The sequence below is a fragment of the Topomyia yanbarensis genome, chromosome 2 (genome assembly GCF_030247195.1).
Source record: "Topomyia yanbarensis strain Yona2022 chromosome 2, ASM3024719v1, whole genome shotgun sequence".
NCBI classification, from domain to species: domain Eukaryota; kingdom Metazoa; phylum Arthropoda; class Insecta; order Diptera; family Culicidae; genus Topomyia; species Topomyia yanbarensis.
The window spans coordinates 341,875,557-341,901,244 of NC_080671.1; the positions used below are offsets into that span (position 1 = coordinate 341,875,557).

General features: G+C 40.3%; 2 protein-coding genes across 3 annotated transcripts in view; one reads left to right on the top strand and one right to left on the bottom strand.

The window, feature by feature from the left end:
* LOC131684086 (general odorant-binding protein 83a-like) lies at positions 1-24,789 on the top strand. The gene is made up of 4 exons (XM_058966641.1): positions 1-178; positions 23,338-23,392; positions 24,162-24,398; positions 24,458-24,789. Exons 1-4 carry the CDS (start codon positions 122-124, stop codon positions 24,565-24,567), a joined length of 459 nt encoding a protein of 152 aa, XP_058822624.1. The 5' UTR covers positions 1-121; the 3' UTR covers positions 24,568-24,789.
* Positions 1-25,688, bottom strand: part of LOC131684081 (uncharacterized) — a 372,745-nt gene that overhangs the window by 328,772 nt on the left and 18,285 nt on the right. The window lies entirely within an intron of this gene.

Here is a 25,688-nt window from a genome sequence, read left to right on the forward strand (position 1 = left end):
ACTAGTCGACCGGGTCGACAAAGTTTTTTTTTCTCTACTTGGCACTACAGCTTATTCGTCAAGTCAACAAGACAGTCACAACACAACAAGGAAAATCAGTCTCCGGAGAGGCTTTGCCAGCATGAAACTTTTACTGGTACTTTCGCTAGTTAGTTCCTGCACTGTTTGTTCCATCATGGTAAGTACCTACAAATCCTCCCGGGCAGATGCGCGATCGTGAACAACAGGACATGAGAACAACGAGGTTCAATCAAGGCAGTCACAGTAGGAAAAGCAAAAGCATTTCACACTTTCCGTACAGTTGGTCAAAGTTGCATTAGTTCACAGATTCTAGGGGTGGTCCATCGGGTTCGATTTCTGCTTGTCTGAAAGCCAACGCAAACTCTGAACCAAACGTCGTAGAATGTTAAAATAACTCAAAACATTATATATTACTACTTATAGCGTTTTCGTTTTTTTCTTGGTGCAACATCGGTGTAGTGCAAAAAAAGAAGTAGACTGATTACATCCAAGTTTGAATGAATGTAGCACCGACTACGAAAATGCCATTAGAGATGTTTAATTTCAACAAGACAGTGTAAAAACTCTTTCTACCGGAATCTAATCAAAACCACTCGGGTTGGCTTGTCGGTACGATCGTCACGCCAAGGACTAGGGACTATTTCAACCAAGGCAATTTACCGAGCAGATGTCTGCTGTGTTCATATCTACATATATGGAAGGCTCTTCTTCGGAAGAAACACGATACAAAATTACGGAGCGATGGAAAACCAAAGATGTAAATTTCTGCCGCCCCACATATGGGATAGCATGAGAAAAACGGATTTCCGCCCGCATCCTTGCAATAGCGCTTGAGCTCAAGCCACGAAAGTCTAACTTTTCCTTCGGATTGAAATCTTATCAATTCCAATACAATGGACAAAAAACCTTCCTGAACTTTGTCACACAAGCGGAAAGCACGAGAGGCATGCAATAACCAGTCTCTTTGGATGTGTTAAGCGAGTAACGAGAGCGGTGGAAAATTGGAAAATTCGTTACGAGGCGAAGTTACAAAATAGGATAAATTGCATATTCCTGGTGGGTAGCATATGTGACAATGCCAATGCCGGAATCGTTCGTACTTTCCGCGTCGTCGAATAGCTACACACTTGATGGATTGAACGAGTTGTCGGATTGAATATGAAAATCCCTTTGTTTAAACTGGGGGAGCCAGATGATGGTACTTTGCTGTAGGTTTTCGTGTCACTTGTGGGGAAGTGTGTAAACATGTTCCAAATATCTGCAAGTTTTCGTAAGGGCCTGTCATCGAGATTTTGAAAAAAGCATACTTATAGTGAAAATAAGTTTAAAGGCTAAGACAAACGTTCGGGACATGACCACGAAGCGATATGATAACTTGTTGGAATATTTATTCCATATGCACGGTATGAGAATTCGTCAACATGTCAACTAAATAAGCGACAAATTGTATTACTTTTGATTAATCCAATCCCCGCGCGTGGTGCCATATGGCATCACCAGACATGATTTGTGCAATTTTATACTAACAGCTTGATTGAATATATTCGAACTGGTTCTTGTATTTAATTAACAGAGCATAGAGCTGTTTTTATGTAGGTACATATAATACATCACAAGTCATCATATCAAAAGCGAAAATAGTCTAGAACTTACTATTCTAGTCTAAAAAACTCGAAGAATCAATATAGACCAGCTCTCAAAACTCTATAGATAATTTTCCGATAATTGATGATGATGATGATAATGGTCCCACCTCATACCCCTACAAAGGTATGAGCTGAACGTTTTATCTAAAAGATAATTATTATTTCGATTCATGACAAAACCAGTGACCAATAAAAAATGGTTACATTCAGGGCCTTCGAGAGCCGCACTGGTCCCCGTGACTTAAAATACTGACGAGTCCTACTCTAGATGACTTATTAACCTTCTTTAGATGTCGGGGTTTAAAGTTTGGAATTTTTTTACTTTTCCTCTTCCATGTAGAGCAACTATCCTTGATGGAATTCAAAGTTTTCGGACATTCCTAAAGGTTTGTTAAAAAAAAGTTACGATGAAGGTGTTCGCGGGTCAAATTGATGTGGATTTCAAGGCATCTAATTCAGCCAAGTTTATATATACTTGTACCCAAATTGTTTGTTAGAGTTTCGATTTTCGTTTTCCGGCAAATAGTTTGATTTTGACCATGTTAGCCAGTGGGAATCGATCCCAAATGGGATTATGTTTGGCATACATAGATGTATGCAGAATCGTTATCATAAATCACAGGTTTATTGTTGTTGTTGTTGTTGTTGTTTATTGTTAGGTTTTAACCCCGAGGGTCATTCACCTAATTTTTCGAATTAATTACAATTATTTTACAAAAGAAAAAAAATATTGTAATTGTTTTTGCGTTCGTCATTCAAACTTCGGCCGGAAGAACTTCCATTAATCGATCTACAAAAAGAAACTATATATGTATGGGTATGTTTCATGGAAAATAATGCCGTGCTGGAGCTCGCTAGGAGATCGTCGGCGTGGTGATACAACTTTCAGATCTGTTTAAATAAGTCGGTGTCCTTCAGAAGGTAGAGAAGACCTTGCTTTCGGGCTGCGTCATTTGACGATTCAATGTCATGGGATCGGAGAAGCTCCTCCAACTCGCGGCATTCGATTAGTAGGTGCTCAACTGTGAGTCTGGAGTGACAGGTATGACATGTCGGTGAATACCCGCCGGTCAGGAGGTGGGCGTGGGTTATTTTAGTGTGTCCGGTTTTAAGGAGAGAGTACACGTTTTTCAAGGCGGGATTCTCTGTCGGCCCATTTTCCAATGGTTGGTTTAATGTCCTCTGGTGATTCGCCAGTAATTCGCGAAATGTTCTATAATTTTTTCGTCGATCAATCGGTGGATATCGGCTCCTGGGACCTCTTTTGTAAAATAAATTGTGCAGGTGCGGCCTTGGCATGCCAGCCAGTCGGCTTGGGTGTTGCCGTTAATCCCGCTATGTCCGAGGATCCAACATAACGTGTTTAGAGGATCCAAGGCGTCTTTAATTGCCTGGACGAAGGGATGACGGGATATCCCTTTGTCAAGTGCGTTGAGCACTGAAAGCGAGTCAGAAAAGATGACTACTGGTATATCAGGGAGCTTCTTGAGAGTAGCTAACAAGATAGCGGCTGCCTCAGCTGAAAAAAACTGAGCAGCTCGCTGGAAGTTTGCGGGCGAGGTCAATATCAAGACCATGTACTCCGAAACCAACCTGATCGTCCAATTTGGATCCGTCGGTATATAGTTTTAGATGGTTGCCGTATTTGCTAGCTAGCTTGTTGAACTCCGCCAGGTGGATCTCCAGCCTTGATCTTTTTAGTCAAGTAAAGGTTGATGTTCGGACCTCGATCGGACCAGTTTCGTCGGAAAACTCAGGGCACATTGGCGATTTCTGGTAAGTCTTCTCCGGTAAACGGATTGTAAACGTTCCTGGCAGTGCTCAACAAGCAACAATCGTTTCCAGTGGTTTTCTCCAAGAACGCAACAGCACCTTTGATTATGCTGGAGGCTACGAAATGGAAATGGGAATGGAAGCAGGCCCGATTCGACGCACAAAGCTTCCGTAGGTGAGCTGGGTAGGAGACTAGAAGCGGAACAGATGGATCCGTTGTATACCGGGGCAAGCGTGCGTACAAGCAAGTCGGAGGAAGAGCTTGTGAGCTCGATTCCGTATAGAATTTTGCTGGTTATTAAGCTCTGACTTATATTAAGGATTGTGTGTCGATTGGTCCTGCGGTGTCGGTTCCTTAACGCACGAACCAATCTACGACGACTTTTGCAGTCATTCTTAACCCGGCGAAAGTGTGGTCCGAAAGTGCCAGTACGGTCGATTGATACACCTAGTATGACAGGTTCCTTTCGGTAGCGTAGCGTATGACCATTTAGGGTGACCGGTCGGTCAGTGGCACGATGATGCATCCCACAGAGATGTGTACTTTCGCTTTAACTCGTCGATACGTTGAATCCGTTCTGCTCGGCCTAGCGACCGATTGCATTAACTGCGGCTTGCAATTTTCGCCGAACCCGTTTAGGGTGGAGACCAATTACCATTAATACACTGCGTCAAGGAGATTTAAGACATCACGATGTTTTTCAATTTCCAAAAATGTTAGATTTTTCGTTCTAATTCTAATCAAATCAATTTATTTCAACATATTACACAACATTTCAACGATAAAATCCGAATTCATTTAATAACTATAAGAATTATATCGATTTTTAACTATCGACATGTCAAAATCCTTTAAGACAGTCACCTACTTTTTTCTCAAAATCCTCCATTTTCAAATCAACCAACAATTTTGCGACTCCTCAGTACTTGATTGGGTTTCCATTCTTATTAATGACTGCGTAAACTCTATTTGGCATACTATTTATCAGGTTTTTAATCACATCTGCTTCAACTGAATTCCATGCTTCTGTAATCGCACTTTTAAGCTCATTCACGGTAGCGTAACGTTTATTGTTAGCATAGATTCGACGTACGAGGATTCCCCACAGATTTTCTATTGGGTTGCAGTCAGGAGAACGAGCTGGCCATGGAAGTACATCAATTTTGTTGTCCTTCAACCATTTCATGGTTTCGGTACTTTTGTGAATTGACGCATTATCTTGTTGGAAAATGAACTTTAGGCGTGAATACCGCCGTTTAAATGGAAGCAAACATGTTTGAAGGACATTTATATAATCTTTGCTGTTCATTTTGCTGGAAGTAAACGCCAAGTTCAGTTTTCCGCGACTGCAAAATGCGCCCCATACCATGCAACTTCCTCCTCCAAAATTACGCGTAGAAAAATGTACCTCTTCCTTTCGTAGATCACGCCAATATGAATTAAATCCGTCAGGACCATCAAGATTAATTTTTTTTCGTCGCTAACGATAACCTGTCGCAAAAAATGTATTATTACTTTCGATGACAGACATATATCTATTATATTGCAACTATGTTTTCCCAATTTAGAAACTTACCAAGTTCCAGTCGCGGCACATGTTAGCTCTTGCAAATTCAAGCCTTGCCATTTTATGCTCTTGTTTCAGACAAGGTGCACGCATCATTTTCGAGCAGCAAATATTTGGATTTTTACCAACACCTGTCGAATAGTCTCTTGAGATACGTTTAAATCCAGCTCAGCCTTAATTTGACTAAGCGATTTTGTTGAATTGAATGCCTTGTTGACTATTTTCCTTTTATATCGGCTTGTTAGTTTGCTTTTGATGGTTTTCGGGTACTTATTACCGTAATTTTCTGGATCCTCCAGAAAATACAGAACCACACACCGCGATCTACCAACCTCCTTCGAAATCTGATTGATACTCATATTTATGCGCCTGTATGCCAGTATGGTGGCCTTCTCCTTTTGCGAAAGGTACTTTCCCCGCGGCAAAACTTTACAATGACGTTAGAAACTAGCTAAAACAAAATAAAGCAAACAACTAATTAACTGTCTTAAAGGAACTTGACACCTGATAGTTTTGTTTACATTCGCTGAGCTAATAGCACTGTCCATATTTGCTAGTGCGGCCAGTAAAACAATTTTGTTTGCTGACTTCTTACTATCGATATAGAAAAAAATGAAAATAATACTTATGGCATTATGCTATATTTCACCCTAAGGAGGAAAATTTGGTAAAAACCAAAATTTCTCACTAGGGTGAAAATTTGTTGGTAAAAACCAGTCTTTGTACAGGAGGGCACAAATCCTTATTTCATACTATGTTGCGTTTCGGCTTCGCCTCATCAGAAACCGACACTAACACATTGTCGGAATAGATTAGCGCCGGCTTGACGCAAATCCCTTAAAACTAAAACACACTATGTGTTTCAATCAAACGACTGATCAAACGTGATGTCCCGTTCGAGCAGAAGTTCTGTTTATGCCGATGAGACACAAGTGAAGCCGAAACTTGTCTTGGCTTAGCAGGCCTATGCGAAAGCACTATGCTATATTTCGCATAGGCCTGCTAAGCCAAGACAAGTTTCGGCTTCACTTGTGTCTCATCGGCATAAACAGAACTTCTGCTCGAACGGGACATCACGTTTGATCAGTCGTTTGATTGAAACACATAGTGTGTTTTAGTTTTAAGGGATTTGCGTCAAGCCGGCGCTAATCTATTCCGACAATGTGTTAGTGTCGGTTTCTGATGAGGCGAAGCCGAAACGCAACATAGTATGAAATAAGGATTTGTGCCCTCCTGTACAAAGACTGGTTTTTACCAACAAATTTTTACCCTAGTGAGAAATTTTGGTTTTACCAAATTTTCCTCCTTAGGGTGAAATATAGCATAGTGCTTTCGCATAGGCCTGCTAAGCCAAGACAAGTTTCGGCTTCACTTGTGTCTCATCGGCATAAACAGAACTTCTGCTCGAACGGGACATCACGTTTGATCAGTCGTTTGATTGAAACACATAGTGTGTTTTAGTTTTAAGGGATTTGCGTCAAGCCGGCGCTAATCTATTCCGACAATGTGTTAGTGTCGGTTTCTGATGAGGCGAAGCCGAAACGCAACATAGTATGAAATAAGGATTTGTGCCCTCCTGTACAAAGACTGGTTTTTACCAACAAATTTTTACCCTAGTGAGAAATTTTGGTTTTACCAAATTTTCCTCCTTAGGGTGAAATATAGCATAGTGCTTTCGCATAGGCCTGCTAAGCCAAGACAAGTTTCGGCTTCACTTGTGTCTCATCGGCATAAACAGAACTTCTGCTCGAACGGGACATCACGTTTGATCAGTCGTTTGATTGAAACACATAGTGTGTTTTAGTTTTAAGGGATTTGCGTCAAGCCGGCGCTAATCTATTCCGACAATGTGTTAGTGTCGGGCTCTGATGAGGCGAAGCCGAAACGCAACATAGTATGACTTATGGCATTACATTTAGTATCAAATACAAGGGGTGTCTTAAATCAACTTGACGCAGTGTAGGATATCATCGGCATATACGAAAATATGTATCCCTTCTGGCAGATATCGGTAAATGGAGTTCATTGCAATGAGGAAGAGCGTTATTGACAAAACTGAGCCCTGGGGCACTCCGGTGTCTTCGGAGAAGAAATTGGAAAACGTACCACCGATGGCAACTCTGAATCGTCGGTTGGTTAGAAACTGTTGGATATAAATACCTAAACTTCCTCGAATTCCCCAGTCACGAAGTTGTTCGAGGACGCCGTTTCGTCATACAGTATTGTATGCTTTAGCAAGGACAATTGCGGCAATGTCTACATGTTGTCCCTCGGGCCGGGCCCGGGCTTGGGCGATTGTTTCTGCTAGTGAACCAAAGTAGATACCAGTACCTCTTCCTTGGCAAAAGGTAAATTGTCTGTCATCTAGTAATTGTTTCTCCTCTAGGTAGGTAACTAGTCGGCGGTTGACCAATTTCTCAAGAACTTTACTGATGCAACTCAGGAGGCTTATGGGACGGAAGTCCTGGACCGATTTTCGGTATGGGTATCACGAGTGCTTCCTTCCACGAGTCTGGGAAGCGTCCACTTTTCCAGATTTGGTTTAGGCTATCGAGAAGGGCCCGTTTACCTCGAGCAGGAAGATGTCGCAACATGGGGTATCCGATTTCATCTAAGCCGGCGGATTTACCACGTGCACTGGCCAGTGCGTAGGCCAGTTCAGTTGGTGAAAATGGTTGGTTGTACTGAGTATTGTGATCTGGAGGAAACGCGATAGGAATGCTCGTTGTATTTACTTTACGCCGACGGAAGGGTACACAATCCGCGTTAACCGAGGATAGTTCAGCGAAATATTGCCCAAGCTCATTGGCAATTTGCAGGGGGTCGTCAAGTGGGCCATTCGTGGTAAATATGTTGAAACCGCTCTGCCTACGTTTCCCGCTAAAAGCGTTTACACGTCGCCATAACTCTGTAGTAGTCGAATCCGGATGGATCCCATCGAGAAAATCAGACCAACTTTTGTCTTTCGCTTCACGAATAACTTTTCTACTTGCGTAGCGGAGTTCTCGAAATTTGGCGGCGTATGTTTCCCTCTCTGGGTGATTAAGTGGAGTTTTCTTTAATTTTCGCAGGGCCTTGCGCCTATTTTTGAGAGCTGTGTGTACTTAGGGACACCACCAGTGAACGGCCTTGCAGGTAGATGTGCCGCTGGTCCTGGGAATGCTGTTTTCTGATGCTTTAACTATAATGTCGGATAGTTCCTCCGGAGAATAGAGGTGGTCTCGGTGCGCAAGGTCTAAATAATTGCTTTCGAAGTCCTTCCATCCTGCCATCCTTCTTCGAGGCGTGGTAGGAGGAGGTTGTTTGCTGATAAAAGATAAATTATTATTTCGATTCATGACAAAGGAGGTTGTTTGCTGAGGGTTATCTGAATGGGATAATGGTCGCTGCCGTGGGTGTCTGCAGACACATGCCGGCTAAGTAGACTAGTAATGTTACTGGCTGATGATGCTCGAGCATTAGTGAAGGTTTCGTTACCATCGTTGAGAAAGATAGCTATCCACTTTGCTTCCCCAAGCAGTGTGGTGCGTGTTGAAGTCTCCCATTATAAGAAATGGGCGTTCTAATTGGTTGTATAAATCACTGAGTTTCCCTTTTAGATTGCATGTTGCGCCTGATGGAAGGTAAACGGAGACCATGGTGATAGGAAATGGATTATGTAGTATAACTGCCAAGGCTAGTAGCGTAGTTTTCAATGGTACGACGGAGGAAATACAGTCGAATCGAATGGCTAGTGCAATTGACTGGTAGATGTTAGCCCCTTGCTTGGCATACCAGATAAACTGTCCACCGAGCCAATCGCTGGGATAAAGATCATTCCGGATATGTGTCTCCTGTAGAGCCAAACATATGGGATCTAGTCAGTTGATAAGCAATTGTAGATCACCCAGTTGATTGTGGATTCCATTGATGTTCCATTGAATCGAAAGACATTAGCTGTTAGGAAGAACACGTCTTGAGGAAATGGCGGAAAACCTACCCGCAGTACCTATCTTCTATCTTCTATATCTATAAAAGTCAAAGTTTGTATGTATATGATTTATAGACTCCCAAACGGCTTAACCGATATCCGTAAAAATTTATACACAGCAGGTATTTGTTATGGGGCGTGTTTGTGTGCTATTAGTTGTACATTATCTGCCCGCCAGATGGCGCTTTGGAACAAATTGTGTTTTCCTCCTATTTCGTTGAAAATCGCAGCAACGCGCGATGGATATTAGCTAGTATCTGATGAGTTTGTTGTAGTAAAGGCTGGTATGGGGTCCGTGTTACGAATGGAGGGTTTTGGTGCTATCGGTGCCGGAGTAGTGTTCGTAGAACAGTTTGAACTGAGTTCGTGAAATCTCATTGGATGCCAGGAGCAGCCGGGTATAGGGCTTAGTTCTCTCGATAAAGTATTAGTGTTGTTTGAAGCCATTTGATTTGGAATAGGGATTTAGTCCAGAGTATCGTCTTGTTGGCGTTCCAAGCACCACTGCGGGTTATATAACTGGAAAAAAATCAGGTGTCTTTTCGGGGATAGGCTTTTCTGCCCTTCTCCGTCCGGTTTCCCACGTTATCCTGCCAGATGACCAAGGAGGAACAGGCCTTTGTGCGTCTCCGTTAGCAACACAATACTTCTGGGGTGCCGCGGGTTGTCCGTCAGTTCCGGTGAGGGTGTAGCGTCCGCACTGACGGGGCTACGGCTGCTCAACAAGGAATTGTGCGGTTGGCCTTCTGCCATAGTCGCGACTGATTGTAGCCAGCATGTATCGTAAGACGGTAGGCCTTCTGATATGGCTGCATATATTCGACGTTTGTCTGGTTTGCGGTTGATTTATTGTCATGAATGCTGTATTTTCTGCGCGGCTAGAGGTGAGAAACAGTACATGAAAAAGTGGGGATTTAGTTTGGGGAGCGGTGCATGGGCTATGTACAGGTGCCCCAACAACATCGAGATCATCGAAATTCGGTACTTTCGATGCCCGAGGGGATGGAGAGTTTGGAACAGTAGGATAAGCAGCTATTAGAGATATTATGTTGGTGATAGGTGGTGAGAGTTTTTGGTCGTTTGCTTGCATTGTTTGCCGTCGCTTGAAGTTTATTCCGATATGATAAGATCCGATTCTTCAGCGATATATTGGTTTGATCCACCGTCACTAGTGCCTTTAATTAGGTTTTTTGGATTCAACTCAGTTGTGACAGCGTTGCCGTGGTGTCCTAATTTTGGTTTCTTGGAACGACCCCTGGTGGTCGGCCCGGTTGGTGTTGCAAAGGAGACTGGGGTTTGTTTTCGCAGTAAGCGGCTCGCTTCTTCTTCTTGAACATGTTCTATGCCGGCTGCCGAGGTAAAGGGTTGGTTCTTTTGGTCCAGTTGGTCTGAAAGTTTACGCTTACGTTTTCGCTCGCGCTATGCTTGCTGTCGATTTTGGAGATGGAACGTTCCCCGACAAGTTTTCTGTAAGCTTCTTTATATCTTTTCAACTCGTCCGATAGGGCTTCTATTTGAGGGTTATTCTGCTGATTGGAAGCCATTTGACGGCGAAGGGTTGCTACTTCTTGGCGTAAAGCTTTTGTTTCGTTGTTAATTATACGTGCCTTAATTAGTTCTTCTCGCAGTTCTTTGATTAGTTGGTCCTTCTCGTTGTCTTGGCAGCTCGTTTGGTTGGCATAGGTAGTTTCTTTTCAATTCAGCCCTTGCTTCGCCAAAGGTGAAATTATTGTCGGTCTTCAACTTTATGATTGCTTCTTCTTTTTATATACTGGGCAGTTTCGATCTGTGGGTTCGTGATCCCCCTCACAGTTACGGCAGTATTTAGGGTTCTCGCATGACTGAAGCCCGGGTCGTTCATGGATCTGAGGCACAAATGGGAGTTTCTGAGCAGGTCTTTCTCGAGTGCCCGTACTTAGCATAGCCATAACATAGCAAGGGCGACTAATAATACCTGCGGACTGGCAGACGAATAAGGCCGTAGTAGACATGAGAAGGGATCATGTTTTTTGTGATTCGGCGAATATTGTCCAAGCCTTGGGAGGAGAGATTGTTTTTAAGATCTTCCGGGTTCAGGTCAACGGTGTCAACATCGTAGACTACTCCTTGGCAAACGTTAAGTGTAGGATGTGGAATTACTTCAACTGGAGTGCCGTCAACAAGATTTTTTAAACCCAATAGCCCAAGAGGAGGGGGATCATTTGCCCCCATGGGCGACACTTATTTGGTGATCAGTATGTCCGACACTATCACTTCACCGTATGTACAGCCGGCAATAAACACGTACAGCCACTATTTTCTTTATGATCAAATATCAGCTTCTGTCGTACTGATTTTGTCTTCAAATTTGCGCACTCTTATTTCGTCTTCCACCCACGGTTGCACCGTCCCAGCACCGGTCAACAGCAGCGCTGCTGATTGTATCACTTAGACCGAGTGCGATGGCGCGCGTTTGTTTGTGAACACACTCGTTTACCACTGTTTTTTTACTCCAAAATTTGCCACCTAAATGTCGATTTTCGGAGAACTTTCACACACTACCACTTCCTGGGCTCTCAATAAAACTTTAAGAATAGGCTCACTGTATAACACCCGCGATATACCATAGATAGAGCGAGATGTAAATATGAGCGCGTTGATTACTGTTCCGTGCTGACACAGTGGGACCAGTTGTATGAGGTTTATTGACAGAATACTAATCATAAGCACAAACAAAAAATGTGAATGTGTATATCAATTTTGTACATGGTACGACCGATCTTGGATGTTCAGGATTACGATTCCGATGCCGATTCGAGCGGTACAATACTCATAATACTGAACAAGCGACAATGTGGTCAATCAATGCAACTGAACTCAACATTTTGTAATATTCTTGAATTCTAATATAAAATCCCATCTAAAATGATATTGATATTTCGACTCAAATAGTGACCCTATTTTCACATAGCATAAATTTTCCAGGAGATTCGTAACACTTGCCGATTCATGAATCTAGTCGTAGAGAACACTAAAGTTTTTTCGAAAACATTTGTCCAAATTGCATTGGCATAAATTCAAAGTTATGATTAGAAAATGGGCCCTATGGGTCACATAATGAACATCCGGAAATTTCGGAACATCCGCTGAACTGATCAGTTCATTGGTTTGTCTTGAATACTCAGTTTTGGGACAAGATTCATGAATAGACCAGCTCAATGAATGTTCCACATGTTCCGGAAGGTCATCGTGATCACCGCAAGCCTCTAAAACAACAACCTGTTTTAAACCACGTAGTGGTGCAATTTTTTTCTCATTTATACAATAGTTTAGATTTAATAGCTGGTTACGTCAAATATAACATCGTGGAAATTAAATTAGTCACGGAATTTGCATTTCGATTTCGTCTCATTAGAATCCGACACTAACTTAGTTAACGGACTAAGCTAGCGGCGGATTGACGCTAGCTCCAAAAAATCGGAGACATAATTTGTGTTCCTGAGCAAACCTCTAGTCAAGTGTGATGTCCCGCAAGAAAAGAAGCTTATTTTCAAGCTGTCCCATAGCTTACGGGATTTCGACTAATTGTGGCTGTGACCGAATATTTCGTCTACAGTAACATTTATCCCCATACTTTCTTTGGCTAAGTTGTTGTGCTTACGTAGACATCAGGAATCAGAATATATTGGCTAAAATGACACGTTCCCCGTATGTAATTTGTGCCTTGCCGTGTGCTTTCATCATTTCCTGAGTGGAAGCAAAGGATAAGGAGATGTGGGGAAGTAGAATTGGAAGGGTGGGAAAAATAACACTACAAAAACAAAATCAAACAGCAGGAAAGTTAATCTCACAAGTAGGTCAACTCGCCTGCGAGTAAGCCTAAAGCCACATTGGATAAGAAACTTTAGTATGTCTTTGAGTTTCAGTCGTCCAAGCATGATGTCGTCTATGTAAGGACGGCCGAAAACTCGAAATTGCAATTGCGTTACTGTTGGACAGTTGCATATCATATGATATGAGGTTCCGTAGGCGGATTCACAAAGATCGCATGGAAAAGACTCATCGCGCTGAATTGTTGCCATGTGATAATTGAGTTTGCAGCAGCCGGTTAAAGCCCTGTCAGCATGCCGCTGTTGAGCTTCGAAAAATGTAGGAGATTTTTCGAAATCACTGGACATAGTTGTTCTAGAAACGCCTTTGTTTGGCGACATGTTTTTAGATTTCTCCAATAATTGCGGTGCTCGGACGAAGCCCAGGACCGTATTTTTCCCTTATCCAACTTGTCGAAATTGGCAGCGCGGGCTCAGGACCAACGAAGTCTATCGCTGAACCTGCCCTGGCCAATTCGTCAGCCCATTCATTTCCAGTAATACCGCAATGTCCGGGCACCCAGACAAGGTAGATAGTGTTGACAATGCTTAGTTCTTCATTTTGGGTTCGGCACGCGATCACTAGCTTGGACCGTGATTTGTCTGAGCTAAGGGCCTTGATTGCAGCTTGACTATCGGAGCAGAAGTTTATAACTCTGCCGGACAAATTCAGTTGAAGGACCGATTGTAATCCACACATAATCGCAAAGATTTCTGCTTGGAATACAGTACTACTGTATCTACCTAGTGAGTGAAATTGTTCCAATCTCATTTCACGACAGTAGATACCAGCACCAGCACGGCCCTCCATCAGAGAACCGTCAGTGCAACAGACCATTTGCGTTTTTTTAATCTAAAGATTTATTTGAAACGGCTCAATGCGTTAGTACAATTGAGCCGTTAGTCTTTTAATTTTTTTACAATAAGTAAAAATGCTAAGAATATCGGTCTGCCACTTCTTGTGAACGCAGTTTGCTGCTGCGTGTTGAGATCCTTTTCCTTGGCGGTGAAGCCGCTTGGGAGTTATTCAGTCTGCTTCTCTCGCGTTATCGTTCCCGTCCATGTCATCATAGGTACTGCTTTCTTTTTATTCACGATCAGAGGTTCTTATTTGTTTCTTGTTCTTACGGGTCGTTGTTATGAATCCGTCTTCATCGGTATTTGCTTCTTTATTGGTGATGCTAGTTGTTGGTTTGGGAGCGGTTGTCGTGGTCGTTGTAACACCATTATTGGTTAATTGAATCATTGTTTTTGTTTTATCTGAAGGTGTCGGTGGCAGCTTGTTAGAGTTGGCTGTAGTAGATGAGTTTTGACTAGTTGCTTCGGCGCATGTTTTTCCGTAGTAGGCTGTATGGTTACAGAATCGGCATGTTGGGGTCTGCCCGGGATATATGATTAGCGTTGTTTGCTTATAGGTCACGCCTTCCATCGGTGATTTGCATTCGATAATCATGTAAGAAGGTATTGGTTTAGTCACTCGCATCCTCACAATACGAGCGCCGTTGGGAATGCCGGTGAAAAAATTTCTCCAGGTGTCATTTGTAATGGATTCTATACTATGTTGCGTTTCGGCTTCGCCTCATCAGAAACCGACACTAACACATTGTCGGAATAGATTAGCGCCGGCTTGACGCAAATCCCTTAAAACTAAAACACACTATGTGTTTCAATCAAACGACTGATCAAACGTGATGTCCCGTTCGAGCAGAAGTTCTGTTTATGCCGATGAGACACAAGTGAAGCCGAAACTTGTCTTGGCTTAGCAGGCCTATGCGAAAGCACTATGCTATATTTCGCATAGGCCTGCTAAGCCAAGACAAGTTTCGGCTTCACTTGTGTCTCATCGGCATAAACAGAACTTCTGCTCGAACGGGACATCACGTTTGATCAGTCGTTTGATTGAAACACATAGTGTGTTTTAGTTTTAAGGGATTTGCGTCAAGCCGGCGCTAATCTATTCCGACAATGTGTTAGTGTCGGTTTCTGATGAGGCGAAGCCGAAACGCAACATAGTATGAAATAAGGATTTGTGCCCTCCTGTACAAAGACTGGTTTTTACCAACAAATTTTCACCCTAGTGAGAAATTTTGGTTTTTACCAAATTTTCCTCCTTAGGGTGAAATATAGCATAATGGATTCTACTTCTCCATATTGCGCGGGGCCAAGTCATGGATACATGGATTCTCTGTGCTAAACTTCTAAACGTAATCAAAACACAGTTTTTAACGTGGTGCAGCTGAATGTACGTAACTTCAGCGAGAATAAGCTCCATTTTAACCTTAACTAAATGTTCCGCTTCCTGAACTAAGGGTCTAACACGAGTTTTATTAAAGCCGATCGAAATCGTGTTATCCCGTAGCACGGGCACTTTTGTTATATTTGGCAAATTCATTTCACTCCGCAGCCGGGAGCAACGATACAATTTGATACAAGTCAGCAGCACAGTTAGTCCTTGAAAGGAAAAGCATTGAAGACCCCAAATTTATTAAATCCAACCCTTTTCTGTTTTTACTGCTTCCTAAAGATCTCAACAATATGGAAAGAAAGGATTACAGTAAATTTTATGTCATTATTTTTTGGTCTGGTTTTTCAAAATTCTCTTGGTACAAGTCTCCCCAGGCCTTGGTCAAGTGTCCCTGTAGTGGGTAGACTTGACAAAAAAAACGTTAAAGAAAAACTTTTATAACTTTTGAAAAAGTAAATTAAAAATTCTGCAAAAAAATCATAAACACGCACGATACCTTTGCACATTATATCTCAACGACTTTTGAAAGATTGAAAGCTTTTTTTAGAAATTTATACAGGTTTAGCTGAAAACCTGGTGAAGTCTCCCTATGTTCCCCTGCACTCCAAGAAAACAAGTTTAAACGTGTTAATCCGTTTCTAAATAGAGTAACAACTTATCTACCTATACAAGAATCTTCTATCTCCGTCATTCCTACAATGGTGTGTTATTTTATGCCTCAGTAACACGTAACACGGCCAAAATAGTTCGTTTGCGCACAACGCTTCCTTTACTCCAATGGATCTAGGTAGCATAACGAAAGGTAAATTGAATTTCTTGCAACAATCTATGCTACAGCTGATGATAGCTATGATAAATACTACTTCCATGTTTAAAGTTATTCAAACTGGGTGGGAATTTGTTAACAAAATTGTAATGAATTTAAAGTTTAATAATGGCATTAACTAATCATTTAAATTCGGTGGAGGAATCGCAATAGCGGTTAATCGCAGGATCAAACATTGCGTTCTCCCGTCTCTTGACATCAAGATAATCGAGGGTTTGGGTATTGAAGTTGAAACCGATCTTGGTATCATTTTGTTGCTGTAGCGTATTTGCCTTTTCAGTGCACTGACGAGGCAAATTAATTTCTTCAAAGGATACTTACAAAAACTTTCAAGAAATCGGTAGAAATTCTTCATAACCGGTGATTTTAACGCGAAACACCGATCCCGGCATAATGCTCAAAACAATTCCAACGGTAAACTACTTTTGAATGATTGCTCTGCTGGTTATTATTCAATTTTGTTGTTTATTCGTCGGTAAGGAATCCATCAACAATTGATTTGGTTTTGACAGATCAAAGCGAATTGATTACACATGCTAACTTTGATTCTGATCACCTTCCAGTAACTTTTTCACTTTCTCAAGAAGCTGTTTCTAATCCCAATACCTCAGAGTTTTTCTTATGACAAAGCGAATTTTATTCTATTCTATTCTAACCCTTATACAGCCAGTATTGAAAAGCATCCTGGAAAACACTGCAGTTAGTCTGTAGTGTTTTTCTTGTCAATATTGATATTTGAGGCATATTTTCAGATGTCGAAAATGTGAAAACGGCCAGGTCTACAATGCAGAGTTGGGTTTGAAGATGTTTCAGAATTAGACGGCAATTAAATTATTCATTTAATGAATAATTCAAATAACGAATTGTTTTGAATCTTAAAAGAGGAAGAAACGAGGACAACCATACCGACAGTTTCAGTTTGAAAAGGATACAATAAATCGTTGGAAGTGACTTGGCTAAGAAAGCTAATGTCACTCCTTTGGTGGTTTGGGGTGGGACAGAGGTATTTACACCTTGCCCTGGCTAATAAGTCTAGGTTAAAGCGCCTTTACTCGCTCTCATTATTGACCAGACACAATTGAGATTGCCGAACGTTCATTGGAACAGCATGATTGGGAATAACATGATGGGTCACATCGTGCAATCTATATTGATTCCTGCATACTGATCAATACTGATGCCGACCACGTCCGAATGCACATCTTCTGGAAAGGGAAGAAATGTTATTTCGATATATGTCGCTGCTAGCGACCGAGGAATCCTCTGCATCTCCACATGTATCACGGGAAGAGGAGAGTTATTAGTAAGTGTGCCAATAGCATGATAATTATTGCTCTGGGCAGCCGGCTGCCGAGAGTTCGGGAAATGTATCAGTTGTATTCATACGATTGGCCAAAATAAACAACTTTAACTGCGGACAGCCGACTATGAAGAACAATGCTTATGTTTAATAAAACGGTGTCGTTTCTTCCATAACGCGACAATTTTTTCGTGGTTCGTCGTGTCGATGCTAATTTTACCTGTCTATTATCCTCAAAAAAATCTGGATAACATATAATCTCTACGTTTCATGCATTTTAAAGACATTTGCCACCAAAATACAAATTCGATTTCTGAAATTTCATGGAGGGACCCCCCTTGAAATAAAATTTTTAGTTCCGGTTTATACGGGAATTTCTTATGTGACCAGACGATTCATACTATATTTCTGGGACCACATAACCAAATGGTACGAAATTTCATAGGAGTCTATATCTTTCATTTGAGACCAAGTTTGTGAAAATCAATCCAGCCATCTCTGAGAAACTGATGTAAGTTTTTAAATTTTGAAAGATGGCCATTTTTCCCGAAACGTCTATGGTGGTCAATGTGGCCAACAAGATCTGCCCGCCAGATGGCGCTTTGGAACAAATTGTGTTTTCCTCCTATTTCGCAGAGCGTCGCAGCAACGCGCGATGGGTATTAGCTAGTCTATATCTATCTATCTATCTATCTATCTATATATATATAAAAGTCAAAGTTTGTATGTATATGATTAATAGACTCCCAAACGGCTTAACCGATTGCCGTAAAAATTTGTACATAGTAGGCATTTGTTATGGAGCGTGTTTGTGTGCTATTGGTTGGGGATTATCTGCCCGCAAGATGGCGCTTCGGAACAAATTGTGGTTTCCTCCTATTTGTTGAAAAGTAGCAGCAACGCGCGATGGGTATTAGCTAGTATATATATAAAAGTCAATGTTTGTATGTATATGATTTATGGACTCCCAAACGGCTTAACCGACTGCTGTAAAAATTGCTATGTAGTAGACCTGTGTTATGGAGCGTGTTTGTGTGCTATTGGTTGGGGACTATCTGCCCACCAGATGGCGCTTTCGAACAAATTGTGTTTTACTCGTTGAAAGTCGCAGTAACGCGCGACGGGGATTAGCTAGTTCTTCAAAATCAGTGATTGTAACGCGAAACACCGATCCCGGCATAATGCTCAAAGCAGGTCCGACTTTTGAATGATTGGTCTGCTGGTTATTATTCAATTTTGTTCCCAAATTGACCTACGTGCTATTCGTCTGTAAGGAATCCATCAACAATTGATTTGGTTTTAACAGATCAAAGGTGTGTAGCGAATTCATTACACATGCTGACTTTGATTCTGATCACCTTCCAGTAACTTTTTCACTTTCTCAAGAAACTGTTTCTCATCCCAATACCTCAGTGTTTTTCTTGTCACAAAGCGAATTGGGAAAGGTACAAAACTTATATTGAGAATCATTTTAAACATGATCATGATTTACAAAATAAAGCTGAATAAAGTGATCTGTCTAGACAAATAATCAGACCGCCAATTTAGAAAATTGGTTGTGCTTCCAGAAAGAAAACGCTTCAAAGCATTTTATTCTATTCTATTCTTTTCTGACCCATACACAACCAGTATTGAAAAGCATCCTGGAAAACACTGCAGTTAGTCTGTAGTGTTTTTCTTGTCAATATTAATATTTGAAGCATATTTTCAGATGTCGCAAATATTAAAACGGTCAGGCCTACAATGCAGAGTTGGGTTTGAAGATGTTTCAAAATTAGCCGGCAATTCAATTATTCATTTAATGAATAATTCAAATAACGAATTCTTTTGAATCTTAAAAGAGGAAGAAACGAGGACAACCGTACCGACAGTTTCAGTTTGAAAAGGATACAATAAATCGTTGGGAGTGACTTGGCTAAGAAGGTTAATGTCACTCCTTTGGTGGTTTGGGGTGGGACAGAGGTATTTACACCTTGCCCTGGCTAATAAGTCTAGGTTAAAGCGCCTTTACTCGCTCTCATTATTGACCAGACACAATTGAGATTGCCGAACGTTCATTGGAACAGCATGATTGGGAATAACATGATGGGTCACATCGTGCAATCTATATTGATTCCTGCATACTGATCAATACTGATGCCGACCACGTCCGAATGCACATCTTCTGGAAAGGGAAGAAATGTTATTTCGATATATGTCGCTGCTAGCGACCGAGGAATCCTCTGCATCTCCACATGTATCACGGGAAGAGGAGAGTTATTAGTAAGTGTGCCAATAGCATGATAATTATTGCTCTGGGCAGCCGGCTGCCGAGAGTTCGGGAAATGTATCAGTTGTATTCATACGATTGGCCAAAATAAACAACTTTAACTGCGGACAGCCGACTATGAAGAACAATGCTTATGTTTAATAAAACGGTGTCGTTTCTTCCATAACGCGACAATTTTTTCGTGGTTCGTCGTGTCGATGCTAATTTTACCTATCTATTATTCTCAAAAAAATCTGGATAACATATAATCTCTACGTTTCATGCATTTTAAAGACATTTGGCACCAAAATACAAATTCGATTTCTGAAATTTCATGGAGGGACCCCCCTTGAAATAAAATTTTTAGTTCCGGTTTATACGGGAATTTCTTATGTGACCAGACGATTCATACTATATTTCTGGGACCACATAACCAAATGGTACGAAATTTCATAGGAGTCTATATCTTTCATTTGAGACCAAGTTTGTGAAAATCAATCCAGCCATCTCTGAGAAACTGATGTAAGTTTTTAAATTTTGAAAGATGGCCATTTTTCCCGAAACGTCTATGGTGGTCAATGTGGCCAACAAGATTTCGAACGGCCATCAGGAAGCTAGAGCTGTAAATGCAAGATGTTTGGCTCCTATTTTAGCTAAAAAATCATTTTTGTATTTATAGCGGTATCGGTTAAAATAGGAGTTTTCTCTGTAACCACGTAACACATTCCGTAACTCAAAAAAAAAAATATTTGAAATTATTTTCGAAAAATTCAAATGATCAATTTACAATTAATCCGCCATTCCGCAAACATGTATGCGCGAATCCTCGTGTAGCGTTTGCCATGCCAAATATTCTACGGTGCCTTCCTTCGACTTCCAAGTAACACAAGATTTGACCACAACAACATCCACGATTTTCCCGGTGAATTTTCCAATCAAGGTTCTTAGTCCAAAAACCGTTAAAGAAGACGCTTCAAAGCATTCGGAACAAAATTCTGAAAATGATTTTAAAGCGTCCTCCCTGGTTTAGCTAGTACAAACGAATCGCACAGACTCGCAAACATAGAAATTATGACAAACAGTATTATAATCAAGTTCCTAGAAATATCGTTACAATTTTTAGTTGCAACGATTAGCTCTGTTCGTACATGTGTTCGCATACACTGCTGGCCAATAAAATAGGTGTGTGGTAGATTATTTTGTTTTTCTCTCAATTACGCATACCAAGTTGCATCAGTCTCAATCACACCTACCGCACACAGAAGCCTTGGGATCTGTCAAGTTACTAGTGGGTTGTTGGCACAGATTATATTTGCAATCTTTGTCAAGATGCAAAACAAGACTACCGCAGGCTTTTTCGTGTGGTCAATATAATAGGTGTGTGAAATATATTAACGTGTTATTACTTTGCATAATTCCATTATACGTTTTATTTGGTGAAGTTTGAATTCTGCGTGTTAATAAATGTATTCAAATGTTGAATAAGTCAAAGATTTGTTATAGAATGGGTCGAGCATCTCACTGTACTCAAGTGGAACGAGTTTTGCTAAGAAATTTTGTTCAAGAAGATAAGACGTATAAATAAATCGCGAATACACTGCGGCGTTCCGAAAACTTCGTTACAAAGGCCTTAAAACCTTCGAAAAAAGGAAACACGCAAAAAACCCAAGAAAACATCTACAGCAGCTGACCATCGTATTGCAATTTTAGCGAAATCTGACCCATTCGCGTCATCCAAAACCAATTCAGCACAAATTGGAAAAGTGGCAGGTCCGAGAACAGTTCGCTGTAGGCCGTAAAATTTCAATCTTCCAGAAAGAATTACTAGGAAGGTTCCACTATTTCGAAGCCAAAGCCTTTGAAGAAAAATGCAATTTGCTTTTCAACAGCGTTAATGGGCCTGGTTCAGAAGGAATCATAAAATGGCGACATATCCTTCGGAGGGACGAATCAAAGGTAAACCTGTTTTCCTCCGATGCACAACGAAACGTTAAACGTCCAAAGTGCAAACAGTTTGATCTGCGACACACGCAAAATATGGTAAAGCACGGAGGCGAGAACAATGAGGTTTGGAGCTTGCTTCTCGTGGAATTGCGCAGGTCCTATTCTTCGCAACGCCACTATAATGGCAAGATTCGAATGCAAGGCTAAAGGATGGACATCCTGAAGGATGTCATGCAGTCCTATGCCAAAGATAACGTGCCTTTACATGACAGTTTCAGCAAAATATTGACCAAAAACACACATCGAAGTATGTAAAGGAATGATTTCGGGATAGTAAAGTGACTATAATTTCGGACCATGCCAATCTCCTGTCATCAATCCCGTAGAAAATTTACGGAATGTACTTAAAAAGAAGTTATTCGATAGAAATTTCACAAATAGGGATCGTTTGTAGGAAGTAGCTTAAAAGGAATGCTACCCTATATCAACGGAAACTTATCAGCGTTTGAATGACTCAATGCCAAGACAAATGGATAAAATTTGGTTGAATAAGGGAGTTTACACAGGTTACTAGTTGTTAAAAATGTTGAAGCCTAAAAATCATTGGATTTGAAAATTTTTATTGCAATGGATTACAATACACCTATTTCATTGACCAGGTACTTTTTTGGATTTCATGGAAAAGAAAGAGTTACGATAAAGCATAACATTTAATTTACAAATAAAAGTGTTCTTTTTCATTATCATGACTGTGCCTAACTATAAAATATTTAAATATAAAAATATTTTTGAGAAAACTCAAAATTTCATGTATTTTTATCTCACACCTATTTTATTGACCAGCAGTGTATCTGCTAGGAGCTTTTATGCGTTTCGCTCTATATTTCCATAAATACATTGAATTAGGTTCAGAAAGATTGTGATATATTATTAGTCGGTTTATCTACTGATACAAACAATGAACAAAAATTCAAATTCAATCCAGCTCAGCCCCTTAAATTACAATTTATTACAAAATCCCTAAATGCCCAGCACAAGGCCAACTCCTCCAACGTAAAACAACAGCACAGAAAGTTGCGCCCGGTAGAACAATCTAACTACTTAGCAGGCGGATAAAAAATAAACGCCATTAAAAGAAAAAAAATCTGCCTCTCTAAAATGATTGAATGATCAAAAGTAATAAAAAAGTTATGTTAAAACTGCCGGTATGCCTGCGAAAAAGAAAAAAAAACGTTAAGTTTTCTGTCGGCTATTGAGGTACTGCCATTTGATGCCGTTGAGCAAATTTTACCGCTCTGTTGAGTGGTTCGTGAAAAGATGTCTTTCGAAGCAATGGTTTCGAAAGAGTGCACTGAAACGTGGTAAAGCGGATAACGTAGTCATTGAAAAATTTCCGCTTCAAGTTTCTGGAATGTTTAAATACCGTGTGGAAAGAGGGGAAGCATTCATGAGCATTAATCTCATTGTATAAGTAAAACTCACAGACCGAATTCGCAATAATTCATGCAAGAAATATTCAAATTTTTGCCAAGCATTAAAAAACTTCCATGGAAAGTATTTAACTTCTTCCTGATTGCTTAATCGTGCTTACCGTTGAAGATTCGTTCAAGTGGTTTGTTGTAAAATGTTTAAGGTTGAACAGAGAATGGGAAAAAATCGAAAACGAAAAAAGCAGTTTTTTCAGATCTTCATAAAAATCAATCAGCAGTACTGTAACAACATTCTACATAAGCTCATTGATTTTTATGAAGATCTTACGGTGTGGAAAAAACTGCTTTTTTCGTTTTCGATTTTTGCCCATTCTCTGTTCAACCTTAAATCTGTAAAATCTCAAGCCATACAAATTTCCGTTGGACTATTCTTCCTAGTTTTTTTTTCACTCTTGTTTCCATCAGATTTCAAAATAAATAATCACTTTTCTTGCTCGTAATCCCACCACACTCGACAGGCCATCGAATCGAACTGGCAGATTCCGCAAGAGTACAAGAAACCGGCCAAGATTCTACACCCAAAACAAAAATCTCTTGCAATAATTGCAAGCGACAATCACTTGCAAATAATGTTAGCATCGCTTGCAATTTTGCAGTGAAAGCCGCTGGCAATTGTTGCAAGCAGATAAAACCACTTCATCTCTCTCTATACGTACATACTTTTCTTCAACACACTGTCAAAGGATTACCACCACATTCACGTGCCTATGCTAGTTGGTATAGCAACGCAGGGCGAGTTTTTATTTTCCGTCTACTTTTTATTCATTCCTCACCAACATCATCAAACGCAGTTTTGTGGTTTATTCATTACACACGAGACGGCATCAAATGGCGGATGTGACGATTGTACGAGTTTTAACGTCCTGTTCTTACGTGTAAGGACAGATCAGTACTTATAGTTACAGCTATGATGCGCAAGAGCCTGAGTTCAATTCAGGGTGAGTGTTTTACTTTTTCCATTAATCGTAAAATCATCCAAATGTTTATATATGACTTTTATCCACTTATTACTGTCTGGTAGTATGGTTGGGTGGATAAAGTATTGCTTAGTGATCTGTTTGTGCGGGGTTCATGTTTCAATGCCAACAGTCTTTTTTTATAACGCATATTGGTCACCAATACACATACATCGCTAATACATAGGCAAAATTCGTTTTTTCTGTTTCTTGCATTGCATGCAAGGAAGCTTCTTGCAATTTTCGCACATTACCAGAACGCTTGCAATTTTTGCTCGTATTTATTGCATTAATGTAAGCGATTCTTACCGGGTACGTTTTGGGTGTACACAACATGTGCGTGGCCGAATCGGGAGCATCGGAAGAACTGCTGCGAACATGTATGGACGGATCGATACACGGTGATCGGGCCGTCAAGTGCTACATTCACTGTCTGTTCGATAAACTCATGGTCATCAAAGAGGACACCGGACACATACACCTGAACCGTTTGTCCGAGCTGGCGGTGAACAGTAACATGAAGGAAGCATTCGAATTTCTAACAAAGGAATGCGGTCATATTGGTGAGGGTTGGAGTGTTCTGACAGATCGGTTGCTTGTGATGGATTTATTTTCTTTCCAGTGACGGACGATCCCTGCCAGACGGCGTACGAAGTGGCTAGATGTTATTTTGACACTCATGATGAGGTGATCAAATTCTGTCATCTGCTGGTAGCAGATTTAGAAATTTAAACACCGCTCATGGATGGATGCTTCGACTTTGGCGATGCTCTAAAGGAACTTTTTGGCGACTGTAATACTGATCCACATTAGGGTTAGGAAATCAACAAGCGCGTACGTACAGGATCACCTCGCTAATGTAAATAGTTCTTAATTTAATTACATCATATTAAAATATTTAAGATAACATTGAATATGAAGACAATCATACAGTCAATAAAGTGTAACAACAAATTATTGGTATTTTACTCGCATTTTCACGACTAATCCTTCCAACCGTGTATAATGCTACCCATCTTTCTAGCTGATTTTCTGAATTTTTACAACGTACTAAATTGCGATTTTCAAATACTTTATTTGGTCCGATTTCTTCACGTTCGTTTAATTTTTAAGTCAGGTTTAGCGGTGGGTTAAACCTGGTTTAAAGTTAAGTGAAAGCGAAGAAATTGGTGCTAATACCTACATTTATATGTGGTGTTTATCCACGCTTTTAAAAAGAGTTAAATTAACGACATGTTTTCTGTCTATCGTTTTGTCGTAACTGGTTTAACCGTCTTATTTAGTCTAAGCTACTGTGCCATTTAAGAGAAAAGCTGATGAAGGCATCAGTCCGATTTGAACATCAATATGATGGGCTCTAGCAGATGAGCTAAGTCAAATTCGAGTAACTCAATAATTGAGCATATTTTTCTTACCTTAGAGATGCAAAATATGCAAAAACAATATTTTTTTATTTTTGCGCTGTAAAACTCCTTTAATGTAAATTTTTACTGAATAATCAGAAAGAGTAATGAGGCTATGTCTAGGGACCAAAGAGGAATATTTAAACAGGCTCGACTTATTAAAAAGAAACAAAAATATGTCCCATTTTGTCAATCAAAAATTTACCAAGGGATTACTGTATTTAAAAAGTTATAAAATTAATAAAATAAATTAACTTGAGTCCAATTAACAAATTAGATGGAATGACTGAATATGATAAATAAAATAAATTAAATGAAAAAAAAATAAATAAAATGGATATTACGGATAAAATCAATAAAATGAATAGATCGATTATATAAACAAAATGAATAAAATTGAAAAATAATAGAAAGCAAGAAAAAATAGGCAGAATTATATGAATGAAATGA